The following is a 24,358-nucleotide window of genomic DNA, read 5'->3' as shown; positions in this document are numbered from 1 at the left end:
TCGGTAAAATGGCGAAGGGGAAGCAACCCCCAACGTCGTATATACCTCCGACTAGCAAAAGCACCAAAACAAAACAAAGCCTCCAGTGGTCCAAAGTGCCCCGCTTTCGCCTTGAAATCTGCCTACTTGCCACCGTTGGTCCCTTTTTTTTTTCTTTTTTCCTTACTTGCGATCACGTAGGTTTGCAAAAAGCAGTCACATAAATAACCTTGTCTGTCAGTCAACAACGCAGTGTGATCACGAGTCCACCCCCACTCTCTTTTATTTTTATTTTAACAATAAAACAAACGTTTCTGCCCGGTCCCAAACGCAGACCAGCCCCGCGGCAGCCCGGCCCCGTACCGTTGACGACTCGGGTCGATCCATCATGGCTGCGGCCGCTTACCCTGCTTTTCAGTCCCTGAGCCTTGTGGTCCTCCTCCCTTTGGCTGCCCTGTTTATATAGAGCCATTGCCGCTCTCTAATATAGACTCTGCCAGGATGGGAAGGTGCTTTTCAGGCCTACGTCACCGCCTCTCCATTTAAACACCAGATCCGGCTTTAAATAGTGAGAGCTGCTGAGAGCGGGGCTGGGAGGTGCGTGCTCCCGAGGCGAGAGGCAGGCGCGTGCAGAGCTCACTTTTATTTCTAGGTCCTTTTCTGCCTACTGTAATTTCGTGCCCAGTCAGGGCGGCCTTCGCAGCCGCAAGTTTTTGTTTGGACGCAGCAGCTGGGATTTGCCGGTCTTTGTTAGGGGAGAATAGACTTGCCGTCTCTTCTTTTTATTTTTGTTTTTAAAAACAATTTTAAGCTCAGATGTCTAATCGTTTCTGTATTTAAGAAGGTACATGCATTATTGTCAGTTATTATTTTTTTTTTTAAGCTTTAGCTTCCAGCTGTAGAGGGTTTGATTTTGGTAGTATTTTTTTCACCGAGCATTCAGGACATATTAGAAATACAGCTGCTAATATTTCATCATGTTTTCCTGTAATAAATGTTTGAGACACACACCTTTTCAAAGAAATAGAGAAGTGCCTAAACCTTCGACGTAGAGTCTTATGTCTACAGTACAGTAATTGTTAGGGGAATTGTGAGTAATGTGAAGAGGCTTAGTGCAAACTGGGTATTAAAAAATTAAAGTTCTAAGTAGACTGTTTTTGCTGCATTGCATGTTCATATGGTATCCCGTGTAGAAATTAATCCAATTTATTTTCCAGTATTGTACTAGGAACTAACACTTTTGAAAGAAATTCTTTGTTACTTAATGACGCTAATGGCCCTTTAATTCACGAGTTTGGAATATCTGGTATTTGAAAACCAGGACAAACCTCAATTACTGTGTATTCCATAAAAGGCAGAAACTGGTTCAAGTAAAGTTTAGTGTTTTAAATAATAATTTGGAAATTGCTTTTTTCAGATATTGCCTATGTACTCGCATACTCTGAAAGACAGCAGTAATTTGGGTGCTTTTTAACTCCTGAACAATTTAAAATTCTCTGTGTACTTAATGATGAATACACATTTCCCTTTAACTATAGTGCATACAAATGCATTAAGTGGTCAGGTTGTGGGTTAATTAAAGCAGAAAAACAAAATATTAAAGCAGGATCGTTTCATTAACTAGGGAGTGCCAGAAGAAGGCACATTGTACCAATAAATGTGCAGATATCCAAGCAGAATATTTAGGGATGACTAACTTCAGAAACATTACAATTATTTTGCTGAAAAATTAATTTATATCGTCAATATGACATTTATACTACCAATTTAAAATTACACTGCATCTTTATAATGCTTTGAATCATTGGTTAAAAAAACTTTATAAATGTATTTTTGTAATTCAGTAGTTGAATCACTATAGATCAAGTAATATCCATAGGCAGACTTCCCTTGTTTATAGAATCAGACATTTTAAGGAGATATTGTAGAGATGGCAGAAGTCACTTGAATAATTTTAGTTCACAGAGACAGATTTGGCAAAATAGAGAGTAAGTGGAACAGCAAAGGTGAGAACTCAGATACATTGTTTTTCTGTTGCATTGAAAGGGAACAAATAGATTTTAATGGTTGAGGTAAGTTATATAGAGGAACATACTTGTATTTTTGGCTGGACAAAGACACATTAAGAGATTTCCCCTGTGATAACAGTATTGCTGATGGAGATGCTAATAAAACTTTTCTATTTGAGGTTTGTTTATAAGAGCAAACCTTTGGTTTTATTGGGTAGCAGTAACTTTTACCTTAAGCAAGATATAAAGCTCAAATAATGACAAAGCATTAAAAGAAAAAGGCTGTTAATAGCTTTGTGTGATAATGGATAGAATTTATAACAAGGTAACTCTGACAGCAATCTTCCTTTTGTCCAACATCTTAAAAATAGGATATGGGTTGGGCAAATTGTTCTGTCTCTTACTTTTTGGTTTTTTAAAAATACTTTATATACTTTTGAAGTGCTTTCACATCTATTCTCATTTTATTTTTGGCAACCTTCTGAAAGCTCCCGCCCCCCCCCCCCCACCAGTAATGCCAACAATAACAGTTATAATAATAGGTTAAAAAATAAGTATCAAAGCTGCTCAGTATTCTGTTCCATAGCGTCATCTGGGCAGCTCTTTGGTTTTAGTCTCTCAGTCATGTCCGACTCTTTGAGACCTCATGAACCCACCAGGCTCCTCTATCCATGGGATTTCCCAGACAAGAATACTGGAGTGGGTTGCCATTTCCTTCTCTGGGCAGTAGTAGGAGAGAAATCCTGGAAAAGAGATCATTGTGCCTTGTTCCTCTGAGACTGAGACCTGTTATTGTGGTTATAGGAAAGGCTTTATGGTATAATTTAAAGGTACAGACTGGGTAACAAAAGCCAAAATCAGGTGATTTTAAATGTGAATACTCATTAACTTTCAAATTACTGCCAGGCAAATGATCACAGAACATAAGACTCTGAACTCTTAAGAGGGAGATGAGGTTAGGAGATATAACCGGTTAAACTAAGCAAGGAATAATAAAAACCAGACATAGCAACCAGTAATACTGTATTGTTGGGTCCCATTGACTGTTTTGACTGTAACAACATAGAAATTATAACTGAAAATTGTGTGGGCCTTCTATGTGTAGTGATCTTCTCTGTTAAATATGAATTGTATTAAATAGTCATAAAACTTTTGTTACAATATGCAGTCATCAAGTCATTCAGTTTAACTAAGGCAAATGATCTTTTTACAATGACCATTCCTTTAAACTTACATCTTCTAAAATAAGTTTTAGAGAGTTAGAAAAATGACTATTGTGTTAATTTGTTTTGAATTTGTAAAAACATGTTACCTTTTTTTTTTAAACTTTATTTTACTTTACAACACTATACCTATTTTAAAATGTGAGAAACAGTCTTTTTCAACAATCTTAAATTTTTATTTTCCCTTTAAAGCCTAAACTATACAGATCTGTGATCGAAGATGTTATTAATGATGTGAGAGACATCTTTTTGGATGATGGAGTCGATGAACAAGTTCTGATGGAACTAAAAACTGTGAGTTTGCCTTGTTTTTTTCTTTTTTAACACTCTTCATTGAAAAACTATACTCCCATTATTTTTTCATATGATGACCATTTGACTTTGTTGCAGGAAGCGGTGTAATTAGTGAAGGGTGCTTGTTTTGAATACCAGTTCTACCATACATTCTTCCTCTGACCTTAGGCAAACCACTTATATTTCAGTTTCCGTATATGTCAGATGGGAGTTCATAGTACTTACCTTTTAGGTTTGTTTTGAGGATTAAATGTAATAACTATCTGAAGTGTTTAGCACAGTGCCTGGCGATAGTATTAGCTGTTATTAGTGGGCAGTTTCATTTATGGTCTAATAACTTCATATTTACATTCCTATAAGGTTTTGTTTTCCTTTTTTTTGTCTCAATGTCTGGATATTCTAAAATGTGTATGCTGTAGAGATTGAGCAAGTGCTTGATCAGTTTCACATTCTGGAGTCGGATTTTCTCTATGGGCCAAGTATTTGGTTTATCATATATCCTAGTTTGGGAGCTCCTTTTCTGTCTCTTAGATTTATGTGGATTTAAGCAGAAAAATACAGATATTTTTATTTTATGTTTGTGTTTTCTTATTGCTCTAAGAGTCGTGAAATCAAGGAGTATTTTTACCTTACTGCTCAGAACTGTGATTCTCAAAATATGGTCCGTGGACTTTCCCACAGGCTCTTCCAAGGGGTCAGTGAGGTGGAGCAGTGCCCAAGTCTGAATAATCACAGTATGTCTCTCACATTTCCAGTAAAAGTTGTATTACATGAAAAAAGTGACCAGTTAAACTTGAAACTCAAATGAACAAGTGCTGTTCCTTGAGATAACTGCTCCATATGCAGCAGAAGTGCATTATGCATGCTTCATATTTTGATGCACTGACTTAAAAATATGCTTACTTTTAAGGTTGAGATAAGATCGTTGATATTAAGATATTCAATTGTTTGATATTCTGTAGTGAGATGTGTTAACATCGGCCTATCTGCATACTACACTGGACTCGCATTTTCCAAATGACCAATGCATGATGTTGCAAAATCCCTTCAAAGTTAAAGATAAATGAATGGATTTTAATCTAAGAATATGAAAAGTTAATTAGTATGTGGTCTCACATAGTACATTGCAGCTAACCTTTAAGAAACCATTACTTAAAATACTTCTTCCTTTCCCAGCTACTTAGCTGTGGGAAGACAGATTTTCTTAATATACGTCAGTGAAAACAAAGTGAATGCAGCAGATGAGAGAATCCAACTATTTTCCTTTAAGCCATTTCTCACTAAATTTTATTTGGAAGACATGGTTATTTTCATTGAAAGTATTTATGTTAACATATAATGGATACATGTTACTTTTAAGTAAGTAAAAGTTTTTTTAAAATCTTATTTAAAATTTTGTAAAAGCTCATTGAGGGACTTGCTTGGTGGTCCAGTGGCTAAGACTCCATGCTTTCAATGCAGGAGGCCGGGGTTTGATCCCTGGTCAGGGAACTAGGTCCCACATGCGGCAGCTAAGTGTTCACGTGCAGCGATTGAAGAGTGCACGTTCCACAACAGGGTGGAATATCTCATGTGCAGCAACTTAGACCCAGTGCAGCCGAGTAAATAAATAATTTTTTATTTTTAAAGCTCATTGAGGTCCTCATTAATTTGTGAAAATGATAAAGGAGCCTGAGACCAAAGAGTTTTAAAACTGCTGGCTTAGAGACTGGAAATTGAACTCCTTTAGAGCTATGTATAAATAAGAAATCACAGTTAGTGAATGCTATGTAGCACTTGTTGTGGTCTTATTTATCCATTCAACAGAAGTGTGGAGGCTGCAATTTAGCAACTTATAAATTTAAATAAAGCAAATCTCACTTGTATTGTGGTGATGAATATATCTTAGAATATATCTTAGAATATTGCAGCATCTGTAGGCAGCTTCTGTAGGGTTTTCATTAAAAGTCTCCCCATGTGAGGGAGGGAAAATACAGGTTTGAATGGGACGAGGAAACATTTATTTACCTTAGGAGAAATGTGATGGTTACTGCCAGTGAAGAGTAGGTATCTAAAAATATAAGACTGCCAACTTTGAGATATGAGTTGGAAGAATAGCAATGGAAATTGCTCAAACACATTAAGTATCTCAGGGATATGAATAAGAAGAATATACACTTATTTTGATTTCTTAGTGTTTTTTGGAATGAATATTTTACAAATTATCTTATAACCCTTAAGATGATGTAGTTCTGTGACCTTATGTGGAAGATACAGCATTTTTAGGTGTAGAAAATTAGTCCCAAAGGCTTTAATTTACCCTTGGTCAAACTAGTGGTCAATCCAAGTTGTTATCTGCTCTAGCTTTTCACAGTCTGGGATTGATATTTTGCTACTGGTCCCAGTTAGGATCAAGGCGTTATCTTCAAACAGAATGAACTCTTTGAGACCAAATAGCTCCACCTACATTTTTAGTACATAGGATTTTACATATATGTGCACACATACTTGCAGATATATGTACGTATATTATAAAAGTAGTATATATATATATCTATGCTCTATAGGTTATGCACTGACTTTTTGTTTGTTTAGTGCTTAGCTTAATATGACAAAAATTGCCTTATTTTGAATTCCAAGCCTCTACCACAATGCTTGGTGTATGTGATTGGCATTCAGTAAATATTTACTTAAGCAACTTAATAACAAATGTTGCTCCAGAATCTAACTGAAAAAAGTATTGTAATGTTTTTGTTGCTTTTTAAATGGGACATACTCTTCTATTCTGGGTTGTAGCTGAACTTAAATATAAAACTGTTAGGCTGAAATGAGTTTGCATTATTTTAATTCTTTGCACTAAATTTCTTCCAGATCTCATTAGAGTTTACAGAATGTGCCCTAGTTTTAACAGTTTTGACAGCCAGCATTACCCAGTAGAACTTTCTGTGATGATGCAAATAGTCTATAATCTTTGCTCTCCAGTATAGTAATCACTGGCCACATGTGGCTATTAAAGCACTTGAAATATGGTTAGTGGAACTGAAGAACTGAAGTTTATTTAGTTACAATTAATATCACTTTAAACCATCACATACAGCTACTGTATTGGACCTCTTAGGTTTGAATATTCTTGCTAATGAAAACTAACAATGTTTCATATTCTATGGTTTATAAAGAACTTGTCATTAGCTCTGTCCTCTTTCTCACCCTTTTATGGTATTTGACAAACTTTTATCAAAAACTTCCATGCAGCTGTGAAGGATACAGTGGTGTATTAGATTGTAAATTAAGATGAGTAATGAGAGTGCCTGTAATTTGAAGTTTAGCTAGATAATACAGGAAGGGACCTCCTGCATTAAAAAATTCAACCTGATTCCTGAGGTTGTTAACAGTATGGGTCTCCTTTAATGTATAAATTATAGGAGATAGAAAAGACACATGAAATGTAGTGTTGATTTTCTTTCTTTCTTTTCTAGTTGAAGTGTAGTTGATCTACAACACTATTAGTTCTAGGTCTACAACATAGTGACTCAGGATTTCTATACATTTCAAAATGATCACCACTGGAGTTTCATTAAATCTGTATTTGAATGTAAATTGGGTTTTAGGTTGGTGAATGACTGCAGGTGGGAATGACAGTCTAGAAATCTTCAAAGAAAGTGAAAAAATTATCCTGATTCTAAACTGTCAGACCCATCCCTGTCCAAGTACTGTGGGAGAGAGAAAACACGGACCCTTTTCTTAGCAGAACAAAGTGAGAAGAATTCCTCAATTGGAAACAAACCTGAAGTAGTTAATCTTCCCCTACATCTGTTCTCTCATCCTTGGGACTGCTGACATTTTGGACCTGTTAATTATTTGCTGTAGAAGGCTATTTATTGTTGGAATTTAGCAGCATAACTGATCTCTGCCCACTAGATGCCAGTAGCACCCCTTAGTTCTAACAACCAAAAGTACTTCCAGACATTGCCAGATGTCCCCCAGGCAGAAGGGGCAAAACCACGCCGATTGAGAACCACCACTCTAAATATTCTCTGGTTCTATATGAATACTTGTTGAACAGTGATCTACTGTTCTGTCTATTGACCTTGGGGAAAGCTCTGTTCCCCAATGTCATTTCTACAGAGCCCTAAAATACATTTATTTTATGTTTTGTCCAGAAGCTAGATGTTTCTGTGAGAGTAGGAGAATCCCTCAGAATTTCTAGCCCAGCATACTGCCAAGAAGCAGTAGCTCTGATCACATTTTATAGATCAAAAAATAAGACTCAGAGGGAATAAATAGCTGATCATTTAGTTTATCTAGTGGTAGAGACTTGAGCCTTTTGTGTCCAGATAAGGAAGGCACCAAAGATGTGACTAGACCTGCTCTGATAGCAGCAGCACAGTTTAAAGATTAGAAATTTGGACCCAAGAGCTGGACTTGGGTGAAGCAGGTGAGGTCCTAGAGTCCAAAACTTAAACTTGATGTTTAAAGGACATTGATTCTCAGGTTCTCGTGTTCCTGACTCCATGTCTGGGAAGACTGGAGGCAGATTGCCTGGATTGTACTGTGGTTTTGCTATTAGCTGGTGATCTTGGAAAAGATGCCTAACTTCTTGTTCCTCAGGTTCTTTTTCTGTGCAAAGGAGATGATGATAATGTCTATTTTAAAGAATTTTTGTGAAAAATGAGTTGGTACACATAAAGTACTTAACAGGTGCACATTAAGCTCAGTATTAGTCTAGTAAACATGATCCTCAAATGCATATCCAAATCATTTTGGGAACAGAAAATGAATTTTCTCCATGTCTAATTTCAGAGACCTGGTGAAGATTGCTGAAGAAGGACTGCCAGAAATAATAACTATGCTGTTTGGGGAAAAAAGTGCTATGAAAATGAGAAGAGAGTTCTTTATATTTTCTAAGCTAGCTGAATAAACAGCAAACAATTCAGTATTCTTGGTAGTCTTCAGGAGTATTAATATGATTATTATTGCCACAAGAGTATTACATTATTTATAAAATATTTTGATAGAGAAAATTGTTTAAAGATGAAATTGGAGAGAAACAGAAAACATTCAAATAATTTGAACTCTGTGATATTATAAGCTTAATGCTAAATATTTGTATGGTATTATTTTTCACAGTACCTAGAACAGTATCTGATACTTAGTAAATGTGTATTCTCAGTGACCTGCTACTCCAACATCCTCTTCCTTTGCTCCCCCCAAAAGCAGCTGGAAGTGCGTGCTTCCGTGTTTGCGTGTCATGAATAGTCGCCATCTTTGGCATATAGGAAGCTAGAGGAATGTTATTTCCTGTACACTTCCTGTGGTGATATCCTGTAAATAGAGAGTTATTCTGCCTAAAATGTCAGTCACATTTTTATCGAGAAACTACCGTAAAAAACAATAGTTTATTTTCCATTATCTTCTTTGAAATTAATATTAAAATTGTTAAGTTCTTAGTCATTTTGTTAGGTCCTGAATAAGACATAGTCTTTGTCCTGAGGGAGTTCATAGTTTAATAGAGAAGGAAGATTTAGTGCAAAAAGTGTATCAATACAGGTATCTCTAAGGTATAGAAGTAGTGATTTTTTTTTTTCCCAACTATGACTTTGCCTTTGCATTCTTCAGGGAATTGTGTGCCAGTCATAAAGCAGTAGTTTACAAAGGTTTAGACATGAGATATGTATGCTATATTCAGGGAACTGAGGGAGTTTGAAAAAAAGACTGCAAGTTATAGTAGTTGGAGAAGTTAGCATAATAACTGCTTGAAGGAGCTGCATCTTTAGAATGAGAAGGATTCTCTGGGGTGCTAGTTAAAAGGCAGAGTTTTGGATTTCTGCCTCAGAGAATCCCACTTGATAGTGGTACAGTCTAACATTTAAAAAGAAAAATCTGCATTTACCAAAAAAACCCACCCTAAATTAACAATTAAAAATGCATTAATGGGTTGTAGTCTTCAGTTTTTAAAGTATTGGTTTATACTTTAAAGCAGCAGCTCTTCATTTAGTGTACATAATAACCTGGACAGGTTGTTTGAACAGATTCCTGGCTCTGCCTTCAGAGTTGCTGATTTGATGGGGGTTCGGGAGGGGGCGCTTAGAATTGGTATGTCTTAACAAGTTCCCAGGTGATATTGATGCTGTTGGTCTAGGACCACTGATTTATAGAGGATAAATGGGAAGGACAAGTTGGCACTAAAATATTGAGTCTCTAAGGACAAGGATTTTTGTCATATTTGTTCACTCTGTTCTCCGTGCCACTAACAGTGTAGCATATGAGAGATACCCAGTAATTATGTGTAGGATGTATGATTTGAAGCAGGAAGCTCAGTTAGCTTATCATTAACACTTTGCAGTAATACTGATGGGAGGAAAGGACTTGAACCTGGGACCATAATAGTAGGGATAGATTGGAATAATGCTTTGGAAGGGAAATCAACAGGGATAATAGGGTGTCAGGGTAGATTTGGACTCACAGATCATTGTCTTGAGAGGCTAGATGAGAAGTGGTAAACAGCACTTAGCACATAATGTGTATTCATTAATATTTGCCTTTATCATGGAAACTTCATTGAAGTAAGGGGTCAGGATTACAGTGAGGAAACCAACTGGAGGTGTTAAAACTGAAGCTTTAAATTTAGAAAATTATGGTAAAGACTTGTATCTTAAAACATTTAATTAATAGTACTTTTTTTCAACCTTGATTTCGGCCTACAAGAAGCAAGGTTTTGTGTTAGAGCAGAGCAGTGTCGACAGTTTGGGTGATAGACTTGTTTGGGAGGCTTACTATGTAGCCTTACTGCATCATATATTTAGAGTGTATCTTACACTGTGTAGTGTATTTTATTCAATGTCTAAGCCTATTTTGTGTTTTGAAGCCTCACATGAGTTAGACAATATCCGAAGAGCAGATCCTAGGGGAGAAAACAAAGTATCGGGATTAAATTTGATGTGTATGTTTAAGGAATGGTTTGCAACTTTCTTGGGTAGTTTTTTGTAAGTGCTCTATAGATTGAGCATTGAACCTTGTAGAGAGGAAATGTATTTGGGAGAAGGATGAAATAGTTGTAAATATTTTCTTACTTTTTTGCCCACTTTTTTTTTTCCTTCATCACAGAAACTGTCCTAGGGTTAGATGAGAAAATAGAAGTGGTTAAGCAAAAAAGGATTGTCAATCCTTGTCATAATGAAAAGAGGGAAGGGAATTTCAAGAAGTGTGGAGGTTTGAGAATACCTTTGAAAGTATATTAAGAATTCTTTTCCCTTATATAGGATTGGACAGATAGAAAAGTGGATTTTTCTAACTTGAAAACTGCCTTTATAGTGTTTCTCATAGTTCAAGGAAAGATGGATTTGTGTTTTACATGTTATTTAAAAGGAAAGAAAGATTTCCATAAAATAGATAATGATTTGATATTAAAAAGGATGATTTTTGATTGCTGAAAAATTGCTTATATGAAACTGGTAAATAAGGAATTAACTATACAAAGTTTGTTGAAGATATATTAAAAAAATTCTTCAGTAGCAAAATAAGTAGCAAAAAGCAGCAAAAATGAGGTTTGATGCTTTAGAAATTGGTTTTCATAGTTGTATACACGGGTCAGAATTAGAGATGTGCTTGAAGGTTTTGTGGTTTTATCAGTTTTGAAAATGGAAGAATTTTATAAACAGACTAATAAAGTATGTTTTATCCCCATGTCCAGATCTTCCCTGACTCTTACTTAGAAATCTTTAATGTTCTTTGCTTCAGTTATGGGAGAATAAACTAATGCAGTCTAGGGCGGTAGATGGATTTCATTCAGAAGAGCAGCAGCTTTTATTGCAAGTTCAACAGCAACATCAACCCCAGCAGCAGCAGCATCATCACCATCACCACCATCAGCAAGCTCAGCCTCAGCAGACAGTGCCTCAGCAAGCACAGGCCCAGCAGGTCCTTATTCCTGCTTCACAGCAAGGTGAGACTGGATAATCTACAGCTTGGAAGTGAAAGCTGTCCTTTTCAAAGAAGAGAAATACTCTGCGTGACTCCTTTCTGTTGGCTGAGGGGTTGTATCTGTGTGTATCTGTATATACGATGTGAGTCCTATTTGTGTAATAATGGGTAATTCACTAACAGAAGCCTAAAATGATATTTAGGTAAGTATATTAATACTTGGAGAAGGCTACACAATGGTGAATTTCCTAAAATAAGTCAAATCTATAAGTTTATTTACAAAGAGTTTCATTATTATAGTAGAATCATTATCTTTATGAAACTGATTTGTTCCTTCAAAGATAGTTCACTTTAGTTTTTATTAATAAACACTGGAGGATTTTTGTTACTATACTTTGCCAATCTGAAATTCGAATTCCCATTTATGAGAATTTACTAGATTAGATTTCCTTTAAGTAAAGAGTGGATATATGACATCTTATATGATTTTACATGGTTTACAGATAAGAAAAAAATAAGTACTTATAGACTGTGTCCGTAGTGTTTTTGTATTGTGCAAGTCATTTTAAAGATTTTGTGTCATTGAAGCCTCTTAAAGGCTTTGTGAAATAGCTCTTAAAAATCACAAGTGAGGAAAACCTGGGCCTTGAAAAGTCTTGGAAGCTTTATTCTCTACATGGAGTATTTTCTGTCATGACGAAACAGTTCACTTGTAAAACTTCCTGGGCATTCAGTTATGTAAATCAGAGAGGAGAATGAAGGTAAGATGAAAGCTTCATTTTAAGGTAACTGTTTTACTCACTTGTCTCACCTGAGAGTTTATATGAGACTGAAAATTAATATTGATGCATATTAGAAATGTTTATTTTACTGTTTGTATCAAATAAGACAATATTTGATCTTATTCTGTACCTTATACTAAGTAACTTTGTCCTTTTAATTTTTTTTGATGACTGTTCCTCCTATTGCCTTCAGGTCTGGCACTAGGATTTTAGGTCATCATAAATTAAAATTTGATTTTCTTCACTCAGAGAATATTAGGATAATGGAATTATCTGTTTATTCTCTGGAATTTGCGGAATCAAACACCTAGTTCCTTTTATATCAGCATAAGTGTTATTGCCATTATTTATGGGTTGTGTTTTTTTTTCAAGCTGAAGAAAGTATGACTCTAGAAACTGTCAGATTGGGAGAAAAAGATTTTTAAAAGCTAAATTATAACTTTTTGAGATCACTCTGAATGAGTTAATAATACATTCAGCAGTAATATATTAATGATATGGTTAATGCTGAGTTGGCAAGACTGTATTAAATTTTCCAATTTAAGAATGTACAGAGGGCTTCCTTGGTGGCTCAGTGGTAAAGAATCCGCCTGCCAGTGCGGGAGCCACAGGTTCAGTCCCTAATTCCGGAAGATCCACACATGTGGCGGAGCACTGAAGCCCATGCGCCATGACTGTTGAGCCTCTGCTCTAGAGTCTGGGAGCCTCAGCTACTTAGGCCCGCACCCCCTAGTGCCCATGCTCCCCAACAGGAAAAGCCACCACAATGAGAGCCTGCATGTTGCAGCTGGAGAGCCACCTCTGCTCACCACAACTGGGGAAAAGTCCGCATAGCAACGAAGACCGAGCAAAGCCAAAAATAAACATATATTTCTGTGTATTTTTAAAAACAATTTTATGTTTAGGTGTTAGGTATCTCATTGCTCTGTGTTTCCAAGGTCCCTTGTATTCTTAGGTATTTGTTAACTCAAATCTTTTAAATTGTGGTTTACAGTAGAAGGAGGGTATATCACAGATTTTACTTACCATAGAAGTTTATAACATTCTGAGATAGCAAATGTTTGGACAGCATGAAAAAAATTTCAGTATGGTGTAGCCTTCTTATGAAATAGCCTCATCGTCCATTGTCTTTATGTGTGCTTATGTTTTTTATAGCTGCAGCACCACAAGTTATTGTTCCTGATTCTAAGCTGATACAACATATGAATGCATCAAACATGGTAAGACTCAGAACACAGTTCTTTGCTTGGCTCTATTCTAGTCCAGGTTGTGATTATGCTGGAGTATGCTGTGTATTAACATCTTGAAGTTTTATTCAAGACTTGAGCAATATACCTGTTTTGCTTGGTTTCCTAAGTATTAGATTTAACAGCAAATCTAAAGTTTAGCTTGATACTTAAGACAATTAGGGTTCATAAAATTACACAATTTTTTGTTGAAAATACCAAAAGGATGATGCTTTGTGGGAGCTATTATTTGAAGATAGGTTTAGGGGACCTACCAAACATTATGCCAAGTATAGTTATGTTTCAGAAGATCTATTAACTGAAAGAGGTTAGGAATGCTAAGAATTATAAATTTTTTTAAATGAAAATAAACTGTTTGAATAAAGATACCTAGTATCTTTAAGATCAGACATTTACAAATTCTCCTCTGATTTAACCGTAGCATCACCTAATAAGTTTTATTACAGTATATAAATTGCTGTTTTAAAATGCATTTTAACCAATTGAGTTTATTATATGTAGACTTGATATTTCTAAGGGATAGCCACTGAACTTCATAAGTCCTCAAATTTTCACATTTCACTCAGCACATAAAGTGTATCCCATCGGATGTAATATAGTATAACTATAAAACTGAAAGAAACATTAAAATAAAGTTGAATTACCATAGTTGTTCCAGCAATTCCTTATAGATGGCTTTTCTTTTGTTTAAAATACACAGACTGTTAGTGGTATCTCAGCTCTGGCACTCCATTCGTAAATTCAACCAAATCTTTTTATTAGGTAAGAATCGTTATTTTTAAATAACATCTCTTAGTTTAGTGCTATCTATGAGATTTTCTTTTCTCATCCAATTTTTTTTTTAAATGAAGCAATTTAAAAAAATCAGTTTCTATGATTTTGTGAATGATGAGCAGTGAACCTTGATCATTTGTGTTTTATAAGACATACAGGAAGCAATGCTTACATACCAGATAGATTGTCGGGGTCCAGCCCCGGTGGATCCAGGGAATTCGAAGTGGGGATGGAGTCAGCATCTGGGAAAGGACTATTTAATTAGAAATATAAAGAGAGATTAGGGAAGAAAAGTATAGTAGGAAAATTGGTGGAGAAAAGAGGTTGAACAACTTGGTTTACGTGAAAAGCTAATAAAACCTCGAGACAAGAGGTTTGCACCATCTATGTAGGCCACTGGCGCCCACTTGAATAGTGGAGGGTGCCCGCCTTGGGCTCCCTCTCGCGTGGGTCTTAGAAGCCAGGGCAAGTAAGTAGACATGGTGAGCCTCCACGCCCCAGATGGAAATTCAGCCAGAAAAGAAGGAGAAAAGACCACACAGGGGAAACCAGTCTTTCCAGTGACTGGCCCGTCCTTTATTATTCGGGAAAGCTTTCTATACTTTTGGTTGTACATAGAGATCAATGGATAATACAAAATTATGCAGCGTCAGCAGCCCTGACTCTTATCGAGACCAGGCTTTCTCTCTGCATACCTAGCTGTATACACAAGTCTTAGGTGATTTACATCATCTTCTGGCCAGGAGGCCAGTTAACATTTTACGGCCCTTTTCTGATAAGGGTCTGTCAACCAGAAAACTTACTTGCCCTTAAAAGTGTTGTTCTTCCCAAAGTCTGGTGCCACTCTCAGAAAGCACTAATTAAGGTTACATTCTTACATAGCAAGGACACAACGATTTATAACAAAGAAAGAGGAGTACAATGATTTATAACGAAGAGAAAGTTCACTAACTCAAAAGTCTAGTGTTGCTAACATCAAAACTACTATATTTCTTTTTCTGTATCCCAATTACATTGATTAATATCCTCCAGGTACCTAAAAGATAAAGAATATGGAGGCCTGGCAGCAGTCATTGACTCAACATTGAAACCCATCATCAATATAATTTTTAGTTCTTTAGAAGAGGCTCTATATCTTTAAGATGTTTTAAGCTTCGTGCCTCTCGCGGTTGGGGGGCTATAAACAATCACAAGTTGTAAAAGTCTCTAACTGTTAGGCAAGTTAGAGAGCCATCAGAGGGATTTGAGCTGAAACATTCCTTTCATATGCAGGAGACCAGTTGGAGCTCTAAGTTAACTTTTTCCAGAGAAAGGTGGTCGGGGATAGCCCCCTGTAATGTCAGAAGAGTATAGTATATCAGACAGTAAACAGACAGATTTTGGTTTCCGGGTAGATGCTCAGGCAGAGGACCCCTTGAGACCTGACTCGCCTTGCCTGTCGGGTCTCTCCACATGACCTTGTCATGGGTGGGATCTCCCGTGCTGGCTCCCAGCAACAGATAACTTCTATCTATTGATATATATCAGCCTTAACACATGTATAACTTTACAGAATTTTCCACTTCTGTATGATAGAAATTGAAATTTTTAATTCACAAAAAATTGAGACTCTCTATTTGTACTTCTAGTTCAGGTTGCCAGAGTCAGTTATTTTGGGTAAAAATCACAAAAGTCCATTGCTGTTGATTCTAACACATAGTTTTGTTATTTTTAAAAAAATTTCCTTTCAAGTTTCAGGCACCAAAATTCCTTTTTAACCTCCACTCTTAAAAATAAACCTCAGGTTTTCCTGGTGGTCCAGTGGTTGGGAATTTGCCTGCCAGTATAGGGCACACAGATTTGATCCCTGGTCCAGGATTTCCACATGCCACGGGGCAGGTAGCCTTGTGCTCTAGAGCCCATGAGCCACAACTGCTGAAGCCCACACACCCTACAGCCTGTGCTCTGCAGCGGGAGAAGCCACTGCAGTGAGAATCCTGCACACTGCAACTAGAGAATAGCCCCCACTCAGCAACTAGAGAAAGCCTGCATGCAGCAATGAAAAGAGCCAGTGCAGCCAAAAATAAAATTTAAAAAAAAAAAAGTTCTAACCAGAAAAGTTTTACTGTAGGATCCATATTATAGTTGGTACTATTGAGGCTGTTTCCTAGGGAATAACTTGTATAATTATAAAACAGAAAGTTTGGCAGAATCACTTGTAGTAGGCCCATCTAATTATGAAGAATTTTTAGTGTTGTGGGAAAGAATTTTGAATTAAAATTGTCCTTAAAAGGACTGGCAAAATTAATGGCCCATCTCTGATTAGTTGTGTCTCCTTGATTCTAAAGAGCATATGTATTTAAACAGATCATAGGTCAGACTTCAATCAATAAAATGTGTTAGCATTTATATATATTTCAGCATTTTACTTGTTTTCAGTTAGTGTTTGTTCCATGTGTTTCTCATGTTCTAAAATGTAATCAGTATAGGCTCTTACAAATAAAAGTTTTTGGGATTTTTATATGTTTACATTACTATTCCTGATTCAGAGATATCCATTAAAAAGTTTGATTTAAAAAAAAATCTAGTAGCTCTTTGTGCATTGGAAATGAACATATTGAAGAGTTATGTAATTTCATGAGATATGAAATACTGATAATGTATTTGGTCAAAGGCTATTTCAGGGAACTTACGAAACAGGACCTTATATCAAACTAGTTTTGCAGGTTCTGTTTGTGAAATTATTGCTCAAATGCATTATTCATGTTAGGGCCTTTTCAGAAGATACAGGAACGAACTTTTAGCAGACATTAAAAAGATGGTTTGTCTATGATGTATGTGTGTATACTCAGTTGCTCAGTCATGTCTGACTATTTGTGACCCCATGGGCTGTTGCCTACCAGGCTCCTCTGTCCATGGAATGAATTCTCCAGCATAAAAATACTGGAGTGGGTTGCCATTTCCTCCTCCGGGGGATCTTCTCAACCCAGAAATTGAACCCGCATCTCTTGTGTCTCCTGCACTGGCAGGTAGATTGTTTAGCGCTGCGCCACCTGAGAAGCCCATGTATATGGTACATCACAACAGATATTTATAGCAACTTGAATGTGCAGAGGTATGCAGGTAGTTATTGTGTCATGTATGCTATAAGGAAAATGGTAGGTCAGTTTGCTAGTAGAGTGAGATCTGTTCATCTTAAATTGTGAATTATAGGCACTTAACATTCCTAAATAATATTTCTCAATACTGAGTGGTTTTTGTATAATCCTTACATTTAGATTACTTTTCATTTGCTTATATAGGCAAGATTTATTTAAATCTTTCATTTATTTAATAAAATGAAATGCAGAAGCTGCATTTTATAAAGAGAACCTGGCAAGCTGTAGCTGAATATGGAGGATATAATGGGAATTTCAGGCTTGAGATATAAAGATTACTTAGGACTGTCAAATGGCAACAAGCATGTTTTCTTGGAAGGCTGTTTCTAGAGCCTAACTCGTTAGTTACATCATTAACCTACTTCAGTATAATTTTCCAAGAGTTGTTGGCTTCTTGAAGATTAGCATCTCCAAAGCAGTTAATGTTTATTTCTTGAAGTGTGTTCAAATAAAAGTGTTAGTCACTCTTTGCAACCTGTCTGACTCTTTGCAACCCCATGGACTGTAGCCCACCAGGCTTCTCTGTCCATGGGATTCTCCAGGCAAGAGTACTGGAGTGGGTGGTGAATCCCTTCCCCAGGGGATCTTCCCAAACCCTAGTCTCCTGCAATGCAGGCAGATTGGTGGGCTGTGAACATTCTAAAGGAATTCTCCCTTGATTACCTAACCTGTGTTGTCCCTGCACTGGCCCCCAGAGGGAGTGGAGGGTGGTAAGTACTCACATAAAAGTGTTTATAAAAATGTATTCATTAGATTGTATATATGAGCTTGGTACTTAAAGAAGGTTGAAGTGTGCTTCATGCTAAGTCGCTTTGGTCATGTCCAGCTCTTTGTGACCTCATGGACTATATGTAGCCCACCAGGCTCCTTTATCCGTGGGATTCTCCAGGCAAGAATACTGGGGTGTATTTCCACTCCTGCCACCAGGGGATCTTCCCAACTCAGGGATCAAACCCCTTTCTCCTGTGGCTCGTGCACTGTAGGTGGATTCTTTACCACTGAGCCACCAGAAGCCCCAAAAAAGGTTGAAGGAGAGAAGGGGGGGAGCAACTGCTTTGTAGTTTTATAGTTACAGTATAGTGAGATACATGGAAATGGGCTTCCCAGGTTTCACTAGTGGTAAAGCGCCTGCCTGCTAGTGCAGGAGAATTAAGAGATGAGGGTTTGATCTTTGGGTCTGGAAGATCCCCTGGAAGAGGGCGTGGCAACCCCTCCCAATATTCTTGCCTGGAGAATCCCCATGGACAGAGGAGCCTGGTGGGTTACAGAGTTGCAAAGAGTTGGGCATGACTCTAGTGACAGCATGCATGCGTTTACATAGAAATACTTAGAGCTCAGGATTTTCCTTTTTTTTTTAACAAAAAGGAAAAACAGTAAAAATGTGTAATTCTTTTGGCGGAAAGGGGAGAAATCTCTTGAAGCAGTAAATCAAGAATTTATCCTGGATTTAAAAACATTCAGAGTATGTAATTCCATATATATTTTGTAGCTTAAAGTCAGAAAGTAACTGCATTTTAAAATGCAGAAATTAATTTTTGTGACTCAAGATTTTTAAGGTATGTTTTTGTATTACTAAAACTGTTAGTAATATATGTTTCACCTTGATAATGCCAGTGTTGTCATCTTATGCCATAAGTATATCTTCATTTCAGAAATCTTTGTATTCTTAATTTATACCATAGTTAACAGCTCTCTATAAAGAAAATCTTTTATCAGAAGATTGCAATTCTTAGAGATGCCAGCTAGGAATTGTAATCTTCTGATAAAAGATTTTCTTTAGAGACTTGTTAATTATGGTATAAATTAAGAATATTAGGATTTCTGAAATGAAGATATACTTATGCCACTAGTACATTAATTGGTAATAAGGAATTGGGGGTAAGGAAATAGAGTAAGAAAGAAATAATGGAATGGATATTTTATTTATTATACAGCATTGTTAGTGTGGGTTAGAGTTCCTTAGCGTACATTCTCTAGGAGCAGAGAACCTCCTAATTATATTATTCTGCATAATTGCTTGAAAATAATTAGGTAAGATATTTAGGCTCTTTGGTCTTTATTATACCATTTTATTAATTGGGAGGTAGTCTTACTGCCAGAACTTTTCATTTTAATATATTCTAAATGAAACTTTAAATACGGTTAGTATATGCCAGAGGTAAACTGAGGTGCTGTTATGCACATACATATTTTGATTGTTTTCTTTTCAGAGTGCTGCTGCTACAGCTGCAACCTTGGCACTCCCTGCTGGTGTGACTCCTGTTCAACAGATATTAACAAATTCAGGTAAATAGAAATAACTGAACTGTTACTTACTCAACTCAGAATATGGTACCATCTAGTCTTAGTTTTGTCTTCCTTGAAAGACAGAAAATTGTAATACTTCTTTTACCATTTGGCTTATGTTGTTAAAATAAGATGATTTGAGGACTGTAGCATATTAAACCATAGTTACTGCTGAGGATGCAGTAAAGAAGATGAGAATTGCACTTGAACTTTTGATCCATGAATGAAATCCTGTTTCTTGAATAAAGTATGATTATCTAGAATGCTTATTTCACTTGGTCTTTTTTCTAAATGCATTTAACCTGCGAAATAATTAAAGTTTTACCTAAATTTAATTTAAAACCTGCCAAATTAAGCTTAATTTGTTTGAACTAATTTGTGGCATTAAACTAAATCCTGTAGTACCTTACTATAAAATAGCAAAATTTATTGCATTCTAATAGTATTTCTCTATAGGCTGGCAAAATTTACTTCTGATAATAATGTTTGAAGAATTTATTTACCTGAATTTTATGTATTTTCTTTGTAATCTTAATTATGCAATTTCTTATTTTGTTAATTTCTTAATTGTTGAAGAAGAAACTTAGGAGCTTATCTTGCTGCATATTTTAATGAAATATAATTGCTAGCTACTTAATTCAAGATTGTGAATTATGTAAAACAATATTTTAGAGGGATTTTGCATAAGCCAATCATACAGTGTTTTATGGCATTGATAATTGGTTCAGCAAACTCTTTTTTTCATGTTGAAACTAAGTTAATGCAATGCTTTGGTTCAAGATATTAATGCTTTATTATACTTTTGTTTCTTTAAAGCTTTAAAAATGAACAGCCCCTGAAATGTTTGGTCTTCATTGTTCTTTCATGACTTGTCAGTAAAGATAATTTATGCTTTTAATCAATTCATAATCTGTTGTTAAAACTTTGTTGGAAAACAGCATTATCAGAAAAATAAAGTATTTTAAGCAATGTATTTCAGCATATCTGGAAGTCAGAGAAGGTGAGGATTATAGTTTACTGTGTATAGATGACAGCCCTTAATAATATTGTTAATTTTCTTACTCAGTAATTTCTGACGTTCACTATGGGCTGTAATTCACTATAAATTTGTTTTATTTTGAGGTGGTCACTGCTGAAGTGGTAACTTGGAATGCATACTTTTTGCTTTAGGCCAGCTTCTACAAGTGGTCAGAGCAGCCAATGGTGCCCAGTATATCTTTCAGCCTCAGCAGTCAGTGGTTCTGCAGCAACAGGTTATACCACAAATGCAGCCTGGTGGAGTACAAGCTCCTGTTATACAGCAGGTAAAAGTCTTTTAAGTTCTGACCAGCATGGGGTTCTTTTGTCTTCTGGGTGCTTCCCATTCCTTTTTCCACAGCTGTATCTATACATATTCTTAAGAGTCTTCTCCAATACTACACAACCTGTCATTCTGAATTTCTCCTGTACACTTCACAGCTTAACTTAGATTCAGTGTGTTTGACTAAATTGTTATCACTACTAATGCCTTCTCCTCTCCCCCCACCCCACCTTCCTTTTTATATGTGGCACCACTCTCCATCCAGCCTCCTAAGCTAGTTACTCAGGATTCATTCAATACACATTTATTGGGTGGCTACGTATCAGGGTCTTTGCAAGAGACTAAAGACTTAGGAGCTTAGGAGTGAACAAAGCAGGAACTCGTCTAGTTTCATGGCACTTTTATATTATCTGGAAAGGGTTACATGGACTCCTTTCTTTTGCTTACCTCTAATATCTAAGGTACCATGAAGTTCTACAACTTTTAATAGTTCTACAACTATTAAGAATTTAATAGTTCTTTTTTTCAGACTTCAGTTTAAACATGTTTTCAGTCCTTTGATATATTTGAAGCTAGTTTCGTTTTCCCATACTCCCTTTTCATTTTAGTTCATGTTTTCATAATTTCTCACTTAAAATACTGTGTTATCCTCTTGATTTCCCTGCCTCCAGTCTTATGCCCTCTTAAGTTGACTGCCATTCTATTTATAGTCATTGTTCTAAAAATCTTAAAATCTTTTTTGCTTATTGGAAAATGTATAAATTACTCAGTATGGGTTGTAAGGTCTTTTTTTGTGATCTTGATTTTTTTTTTAATCTTTCCATGTTTATTTTTTGCCATGCTTCCAGTTGTTTTAGCTGTTATTTATATCAACGTTGACAAATATTTGCATCTGCTTGTCTGCCAAGTGTTAAACACTTGTGTGAGGACAAAGATGAAAGAGAAACAATTATTTTCTTGAGGATCTTGTGTACTGTGAAAAAGAGGCAGAGACAAAAACACATGATGTTTATATGATAGTATGATGAGGGAGGTTAGGTCAGAGGAGTTGCATTAATCCAACCTGTTCACAGCTTTCCCAGTTGTGCTCTGCTAGTTCTTCTGGGTTTCTCTTGATGCCAATCTGTTTAGAATGCCACCTTTGGCCTTCCTTCTAGCAGTTCTCCCCACTCTCCCGCTGGCAAACAGAGAAAGCCTGGCTAATCTCCCAAAACACAAATACTAGAAACTCCAGTATTACCTACTAGAGAAACGTCCTTGACCAGGTCTTGTCCCCCATAGCTGAGTTTAGTACTCTATCCTGTTCTCTCATATGCTATATCGTATGTCTCTTACACCTTCTGTCTTTTTGAGTTGTTACTGCTTTGTCTGTTGCACTATTAATCTGTAAACTTCTGAAGAGAAATACTATCTTGTTATTTTTGCTTTCCTTGAACCTAGAGACAAGGAGTTGCCATTTAGTACTTATAAATTGGATATGCTCTGCTTTTTACTTAGTAACATATTTATAAATATGTCGATATAACAGATATAATTAATGTTTATTAATATGTTCTTTTTGAGCTGCGATTTACTTCAGAACCCTAGAATGCAGAAGCTGGAAGGAACTTTAGAAGTCATCTGACCTGGTGGTTCGCAACTTTGGTTATATGATTAGAATTATCTGGGAAGCTTTAAATAATATGAATAGATATCATCTCATATCAGTTAAATCAAAATATTAGAAGTAGAGACTTAGGTGTCAATATTTTTAAGTTACAGGTTGTTATAATTTGTAGCAGGGTTGAGAACCATTGACCTTAAACAATGAAGCGAGGTTAAATGACTTGCCTCTGCTACATCTTTATCTGTGATCTTAGAACTGGAACCCAAGTCTTCAGTTTCCAGATCAGTGTTCTTCATAGAGTGAAAGTGTAGCATAGTACTAAGAGCAGAACCAGAAAGCCTAGGTTCATGTTTTGTCTCCTAGTGACTTGTGAGCTTTGCAGGTTACTAAATCTCCATACCTCAAGCAAATTAATAACATATAACTTTTGGCCTGGAATCTGAAATATAGATAATAGCAAGTACTTGATAAATGTAGCAATTGTAATTTTTAAAAATCTGTTTTTCTTTAGAAATTTGAATGGTAAAATGAAAATTTAGTGGATCCGTACACTCACTAAACATTCCTCTTGTGCTTTGGTAGTTTTTACCTTTATGTGAGATACGGTCATCTGAGGGTGATTCTTTCCCATTGGGGCCTGTTTCTGTGTATCAAATGATAAATCTGAGCGATTTGATCCTCAAACTAGTTCTAATGTGTAGTTTTTCTTTTGTCTTAGGTCTTGGCCCCTCTTCCTGGAGGGATTTCACCACAAACAGGTGTCATCATCCAGCCTCAGCAAATCTTATTTACAGGAAATAAGACTCAAGTTATACCTACAACAGTGGCAGCACCTACACCAGCACAAGCGCAGATAACTGCCACTGGCCAGCAGCAGCCACAGGCCCAGCCTGCTCAACAGCAAGCTCCGTTGGTGTTGCAAGTTGATGGAACTGGGGATACGTCATCTGAAGAAGATGAAGATGAAGAAGAAGACTATGATGATGATGAGGAGGAAGACAAAGAGAAAGATGGAGCTGAAGATGGGCAAGTAGAAGAGGTAAGTTTTAGTAAAAGACTTGAAATGAGGACCTGCTCAGTTGTTTCTTCCTTCACTTGGTGCCAAATTGATGAATTCTGTGTTTTTAGAGGCTGTTAGGGTACTATACAATGTAAGATTTTAAATAATTTAAAAATCACTATACAGTGTAATATTTTAAATAATGTTAAACGTTTAACATTAACATAACATAAGTTAATAATGTTAAACTTTAATAAGATTTTTAGATTGTTCTGGATATATTTATAAAATATTTCTGTAGCTGGTAACAAAAAGCAAACATACACCAAATTAGGTTTTACTTATAAATGTGATGACAGTGCAAGTAATTCTGATTCTCTGACTTAATACATTCATCATGATGTGGCTTAAGGGTAAGACATTGGTAGAACCAGATAGATGTGGTTCATCTTTTCCTTCAGTAATTTAAAACAGCATTTGGGAAGAGAAGACACTTCAGAGTTACAATGTTCGATATTCCATACGAGTTCCTTAGGTGACCTCATCTGCTCTTATTGTCTGTCTGCAGTTTCACACACCATTTTTTCTTACTCATCTTTTGTTGTGTATTTCTAGAAGTATGTAAATATATCTTTGTTTTCCCCAGTGTTCCAGCTTAGGTACTTATAGTCAAGATGGTGTTGGTCTTAACCACGGTTTTCACTGTTACTGCCTTTTGCAACAACCTAAAATGTGATTTCTGGTTTATCTTCTTTCTTCTTTTAAATTATCTAAGTAATGTTTTTTAAAGAATACTATTTTATTAAATATTGAATAGATAAA

At 36.1% G+C, this 24,358-nt stretch overlaps 1 protein-coding gene, 1 long non-coding RNA gene and 1 other non-coding gene across 4 annotated transcripts in view; 2 read left to right on the top strand and 1 right to left on the bottom strand.

Moving 5' to 3' along the window:
- The window catches only part of LOC114115657 (uncharacterized), a 44,933-nt gene extending 44,517 nt beyond the window's left edge, over positions 1–416 (bottom strand). Inside the window, exon 1 of the long non-coding RNA XR_006060482.1 lies at positions 343–416. This is a non-coding gene — a long non-coding RNA (uncharacterized LOC114115657). The remainder of the gene's footprint in view (positions 1–342) is intronic.
- GTF2A1 (general transcription factor IIA subunit 1) overlaps positions 1–24,358 on the top strand; it is a 40,046-nt gene that overhangs the window by 1,086 nt on the left and 14,602 nt on the right. For both annotated transcript variants that reach the window (XM_004010827.6, XM_027972093.3), the window contains exons 2-7: positions 3,404–3,505; positions 11,222–11,426; positions 13,342–13,406; positions 19,555–19,630; positions 20,801–20,934; positions 23,255–23,575. In XM_004010827.6, the coding sequence (XP_004010876.1) occupies positions 3,404–3,505; positions 11,222–11,426; positions 13,342–13,406; positions 19,555–19,630; positions 20,801–20,934; positions 23,255–23,575 (903 nt within the window). The remainder of the gene's footprint in view (positions 1–3,403; positions 3,506–11,221; positions 11,427–13,341; positions 13,407–19,554; positions 19,631–20,800; positions 20,935–23,254; positions 23,576–24,358) is intronic.
- LOC114115944 (small nucleolar RNA SNORA79) lies at positions 12,352–12,495 on the top strand. The gene has a single exon (XR_003590048.1). It is a non-coding gene; the product is annotated as a small nucleolar RNA SNORA79 (small nucleolar RNA).

The sequence above is a fragment of the Ovis aries genome, chromosome 7, assembly GCF_016772045.2.
Source record: "Ovis aries strain OAR_USU_Benz2616 breed Rambouillet chromosome 7, ARS-UI_Ramb_v3.0, whole genome shotgun sequence".
Taxonomy (NCBI): Eukaryota; Metazoa; Chordata; class Mammalia; order Artiodactyla; family Bovidae; genus Ovis; species Ovis aries.
The sequence above is the reverse complement of the archived record's forward strand: the minus strand, read 5'-3'. Positions and strand labels throughout refer to the sequence as shown.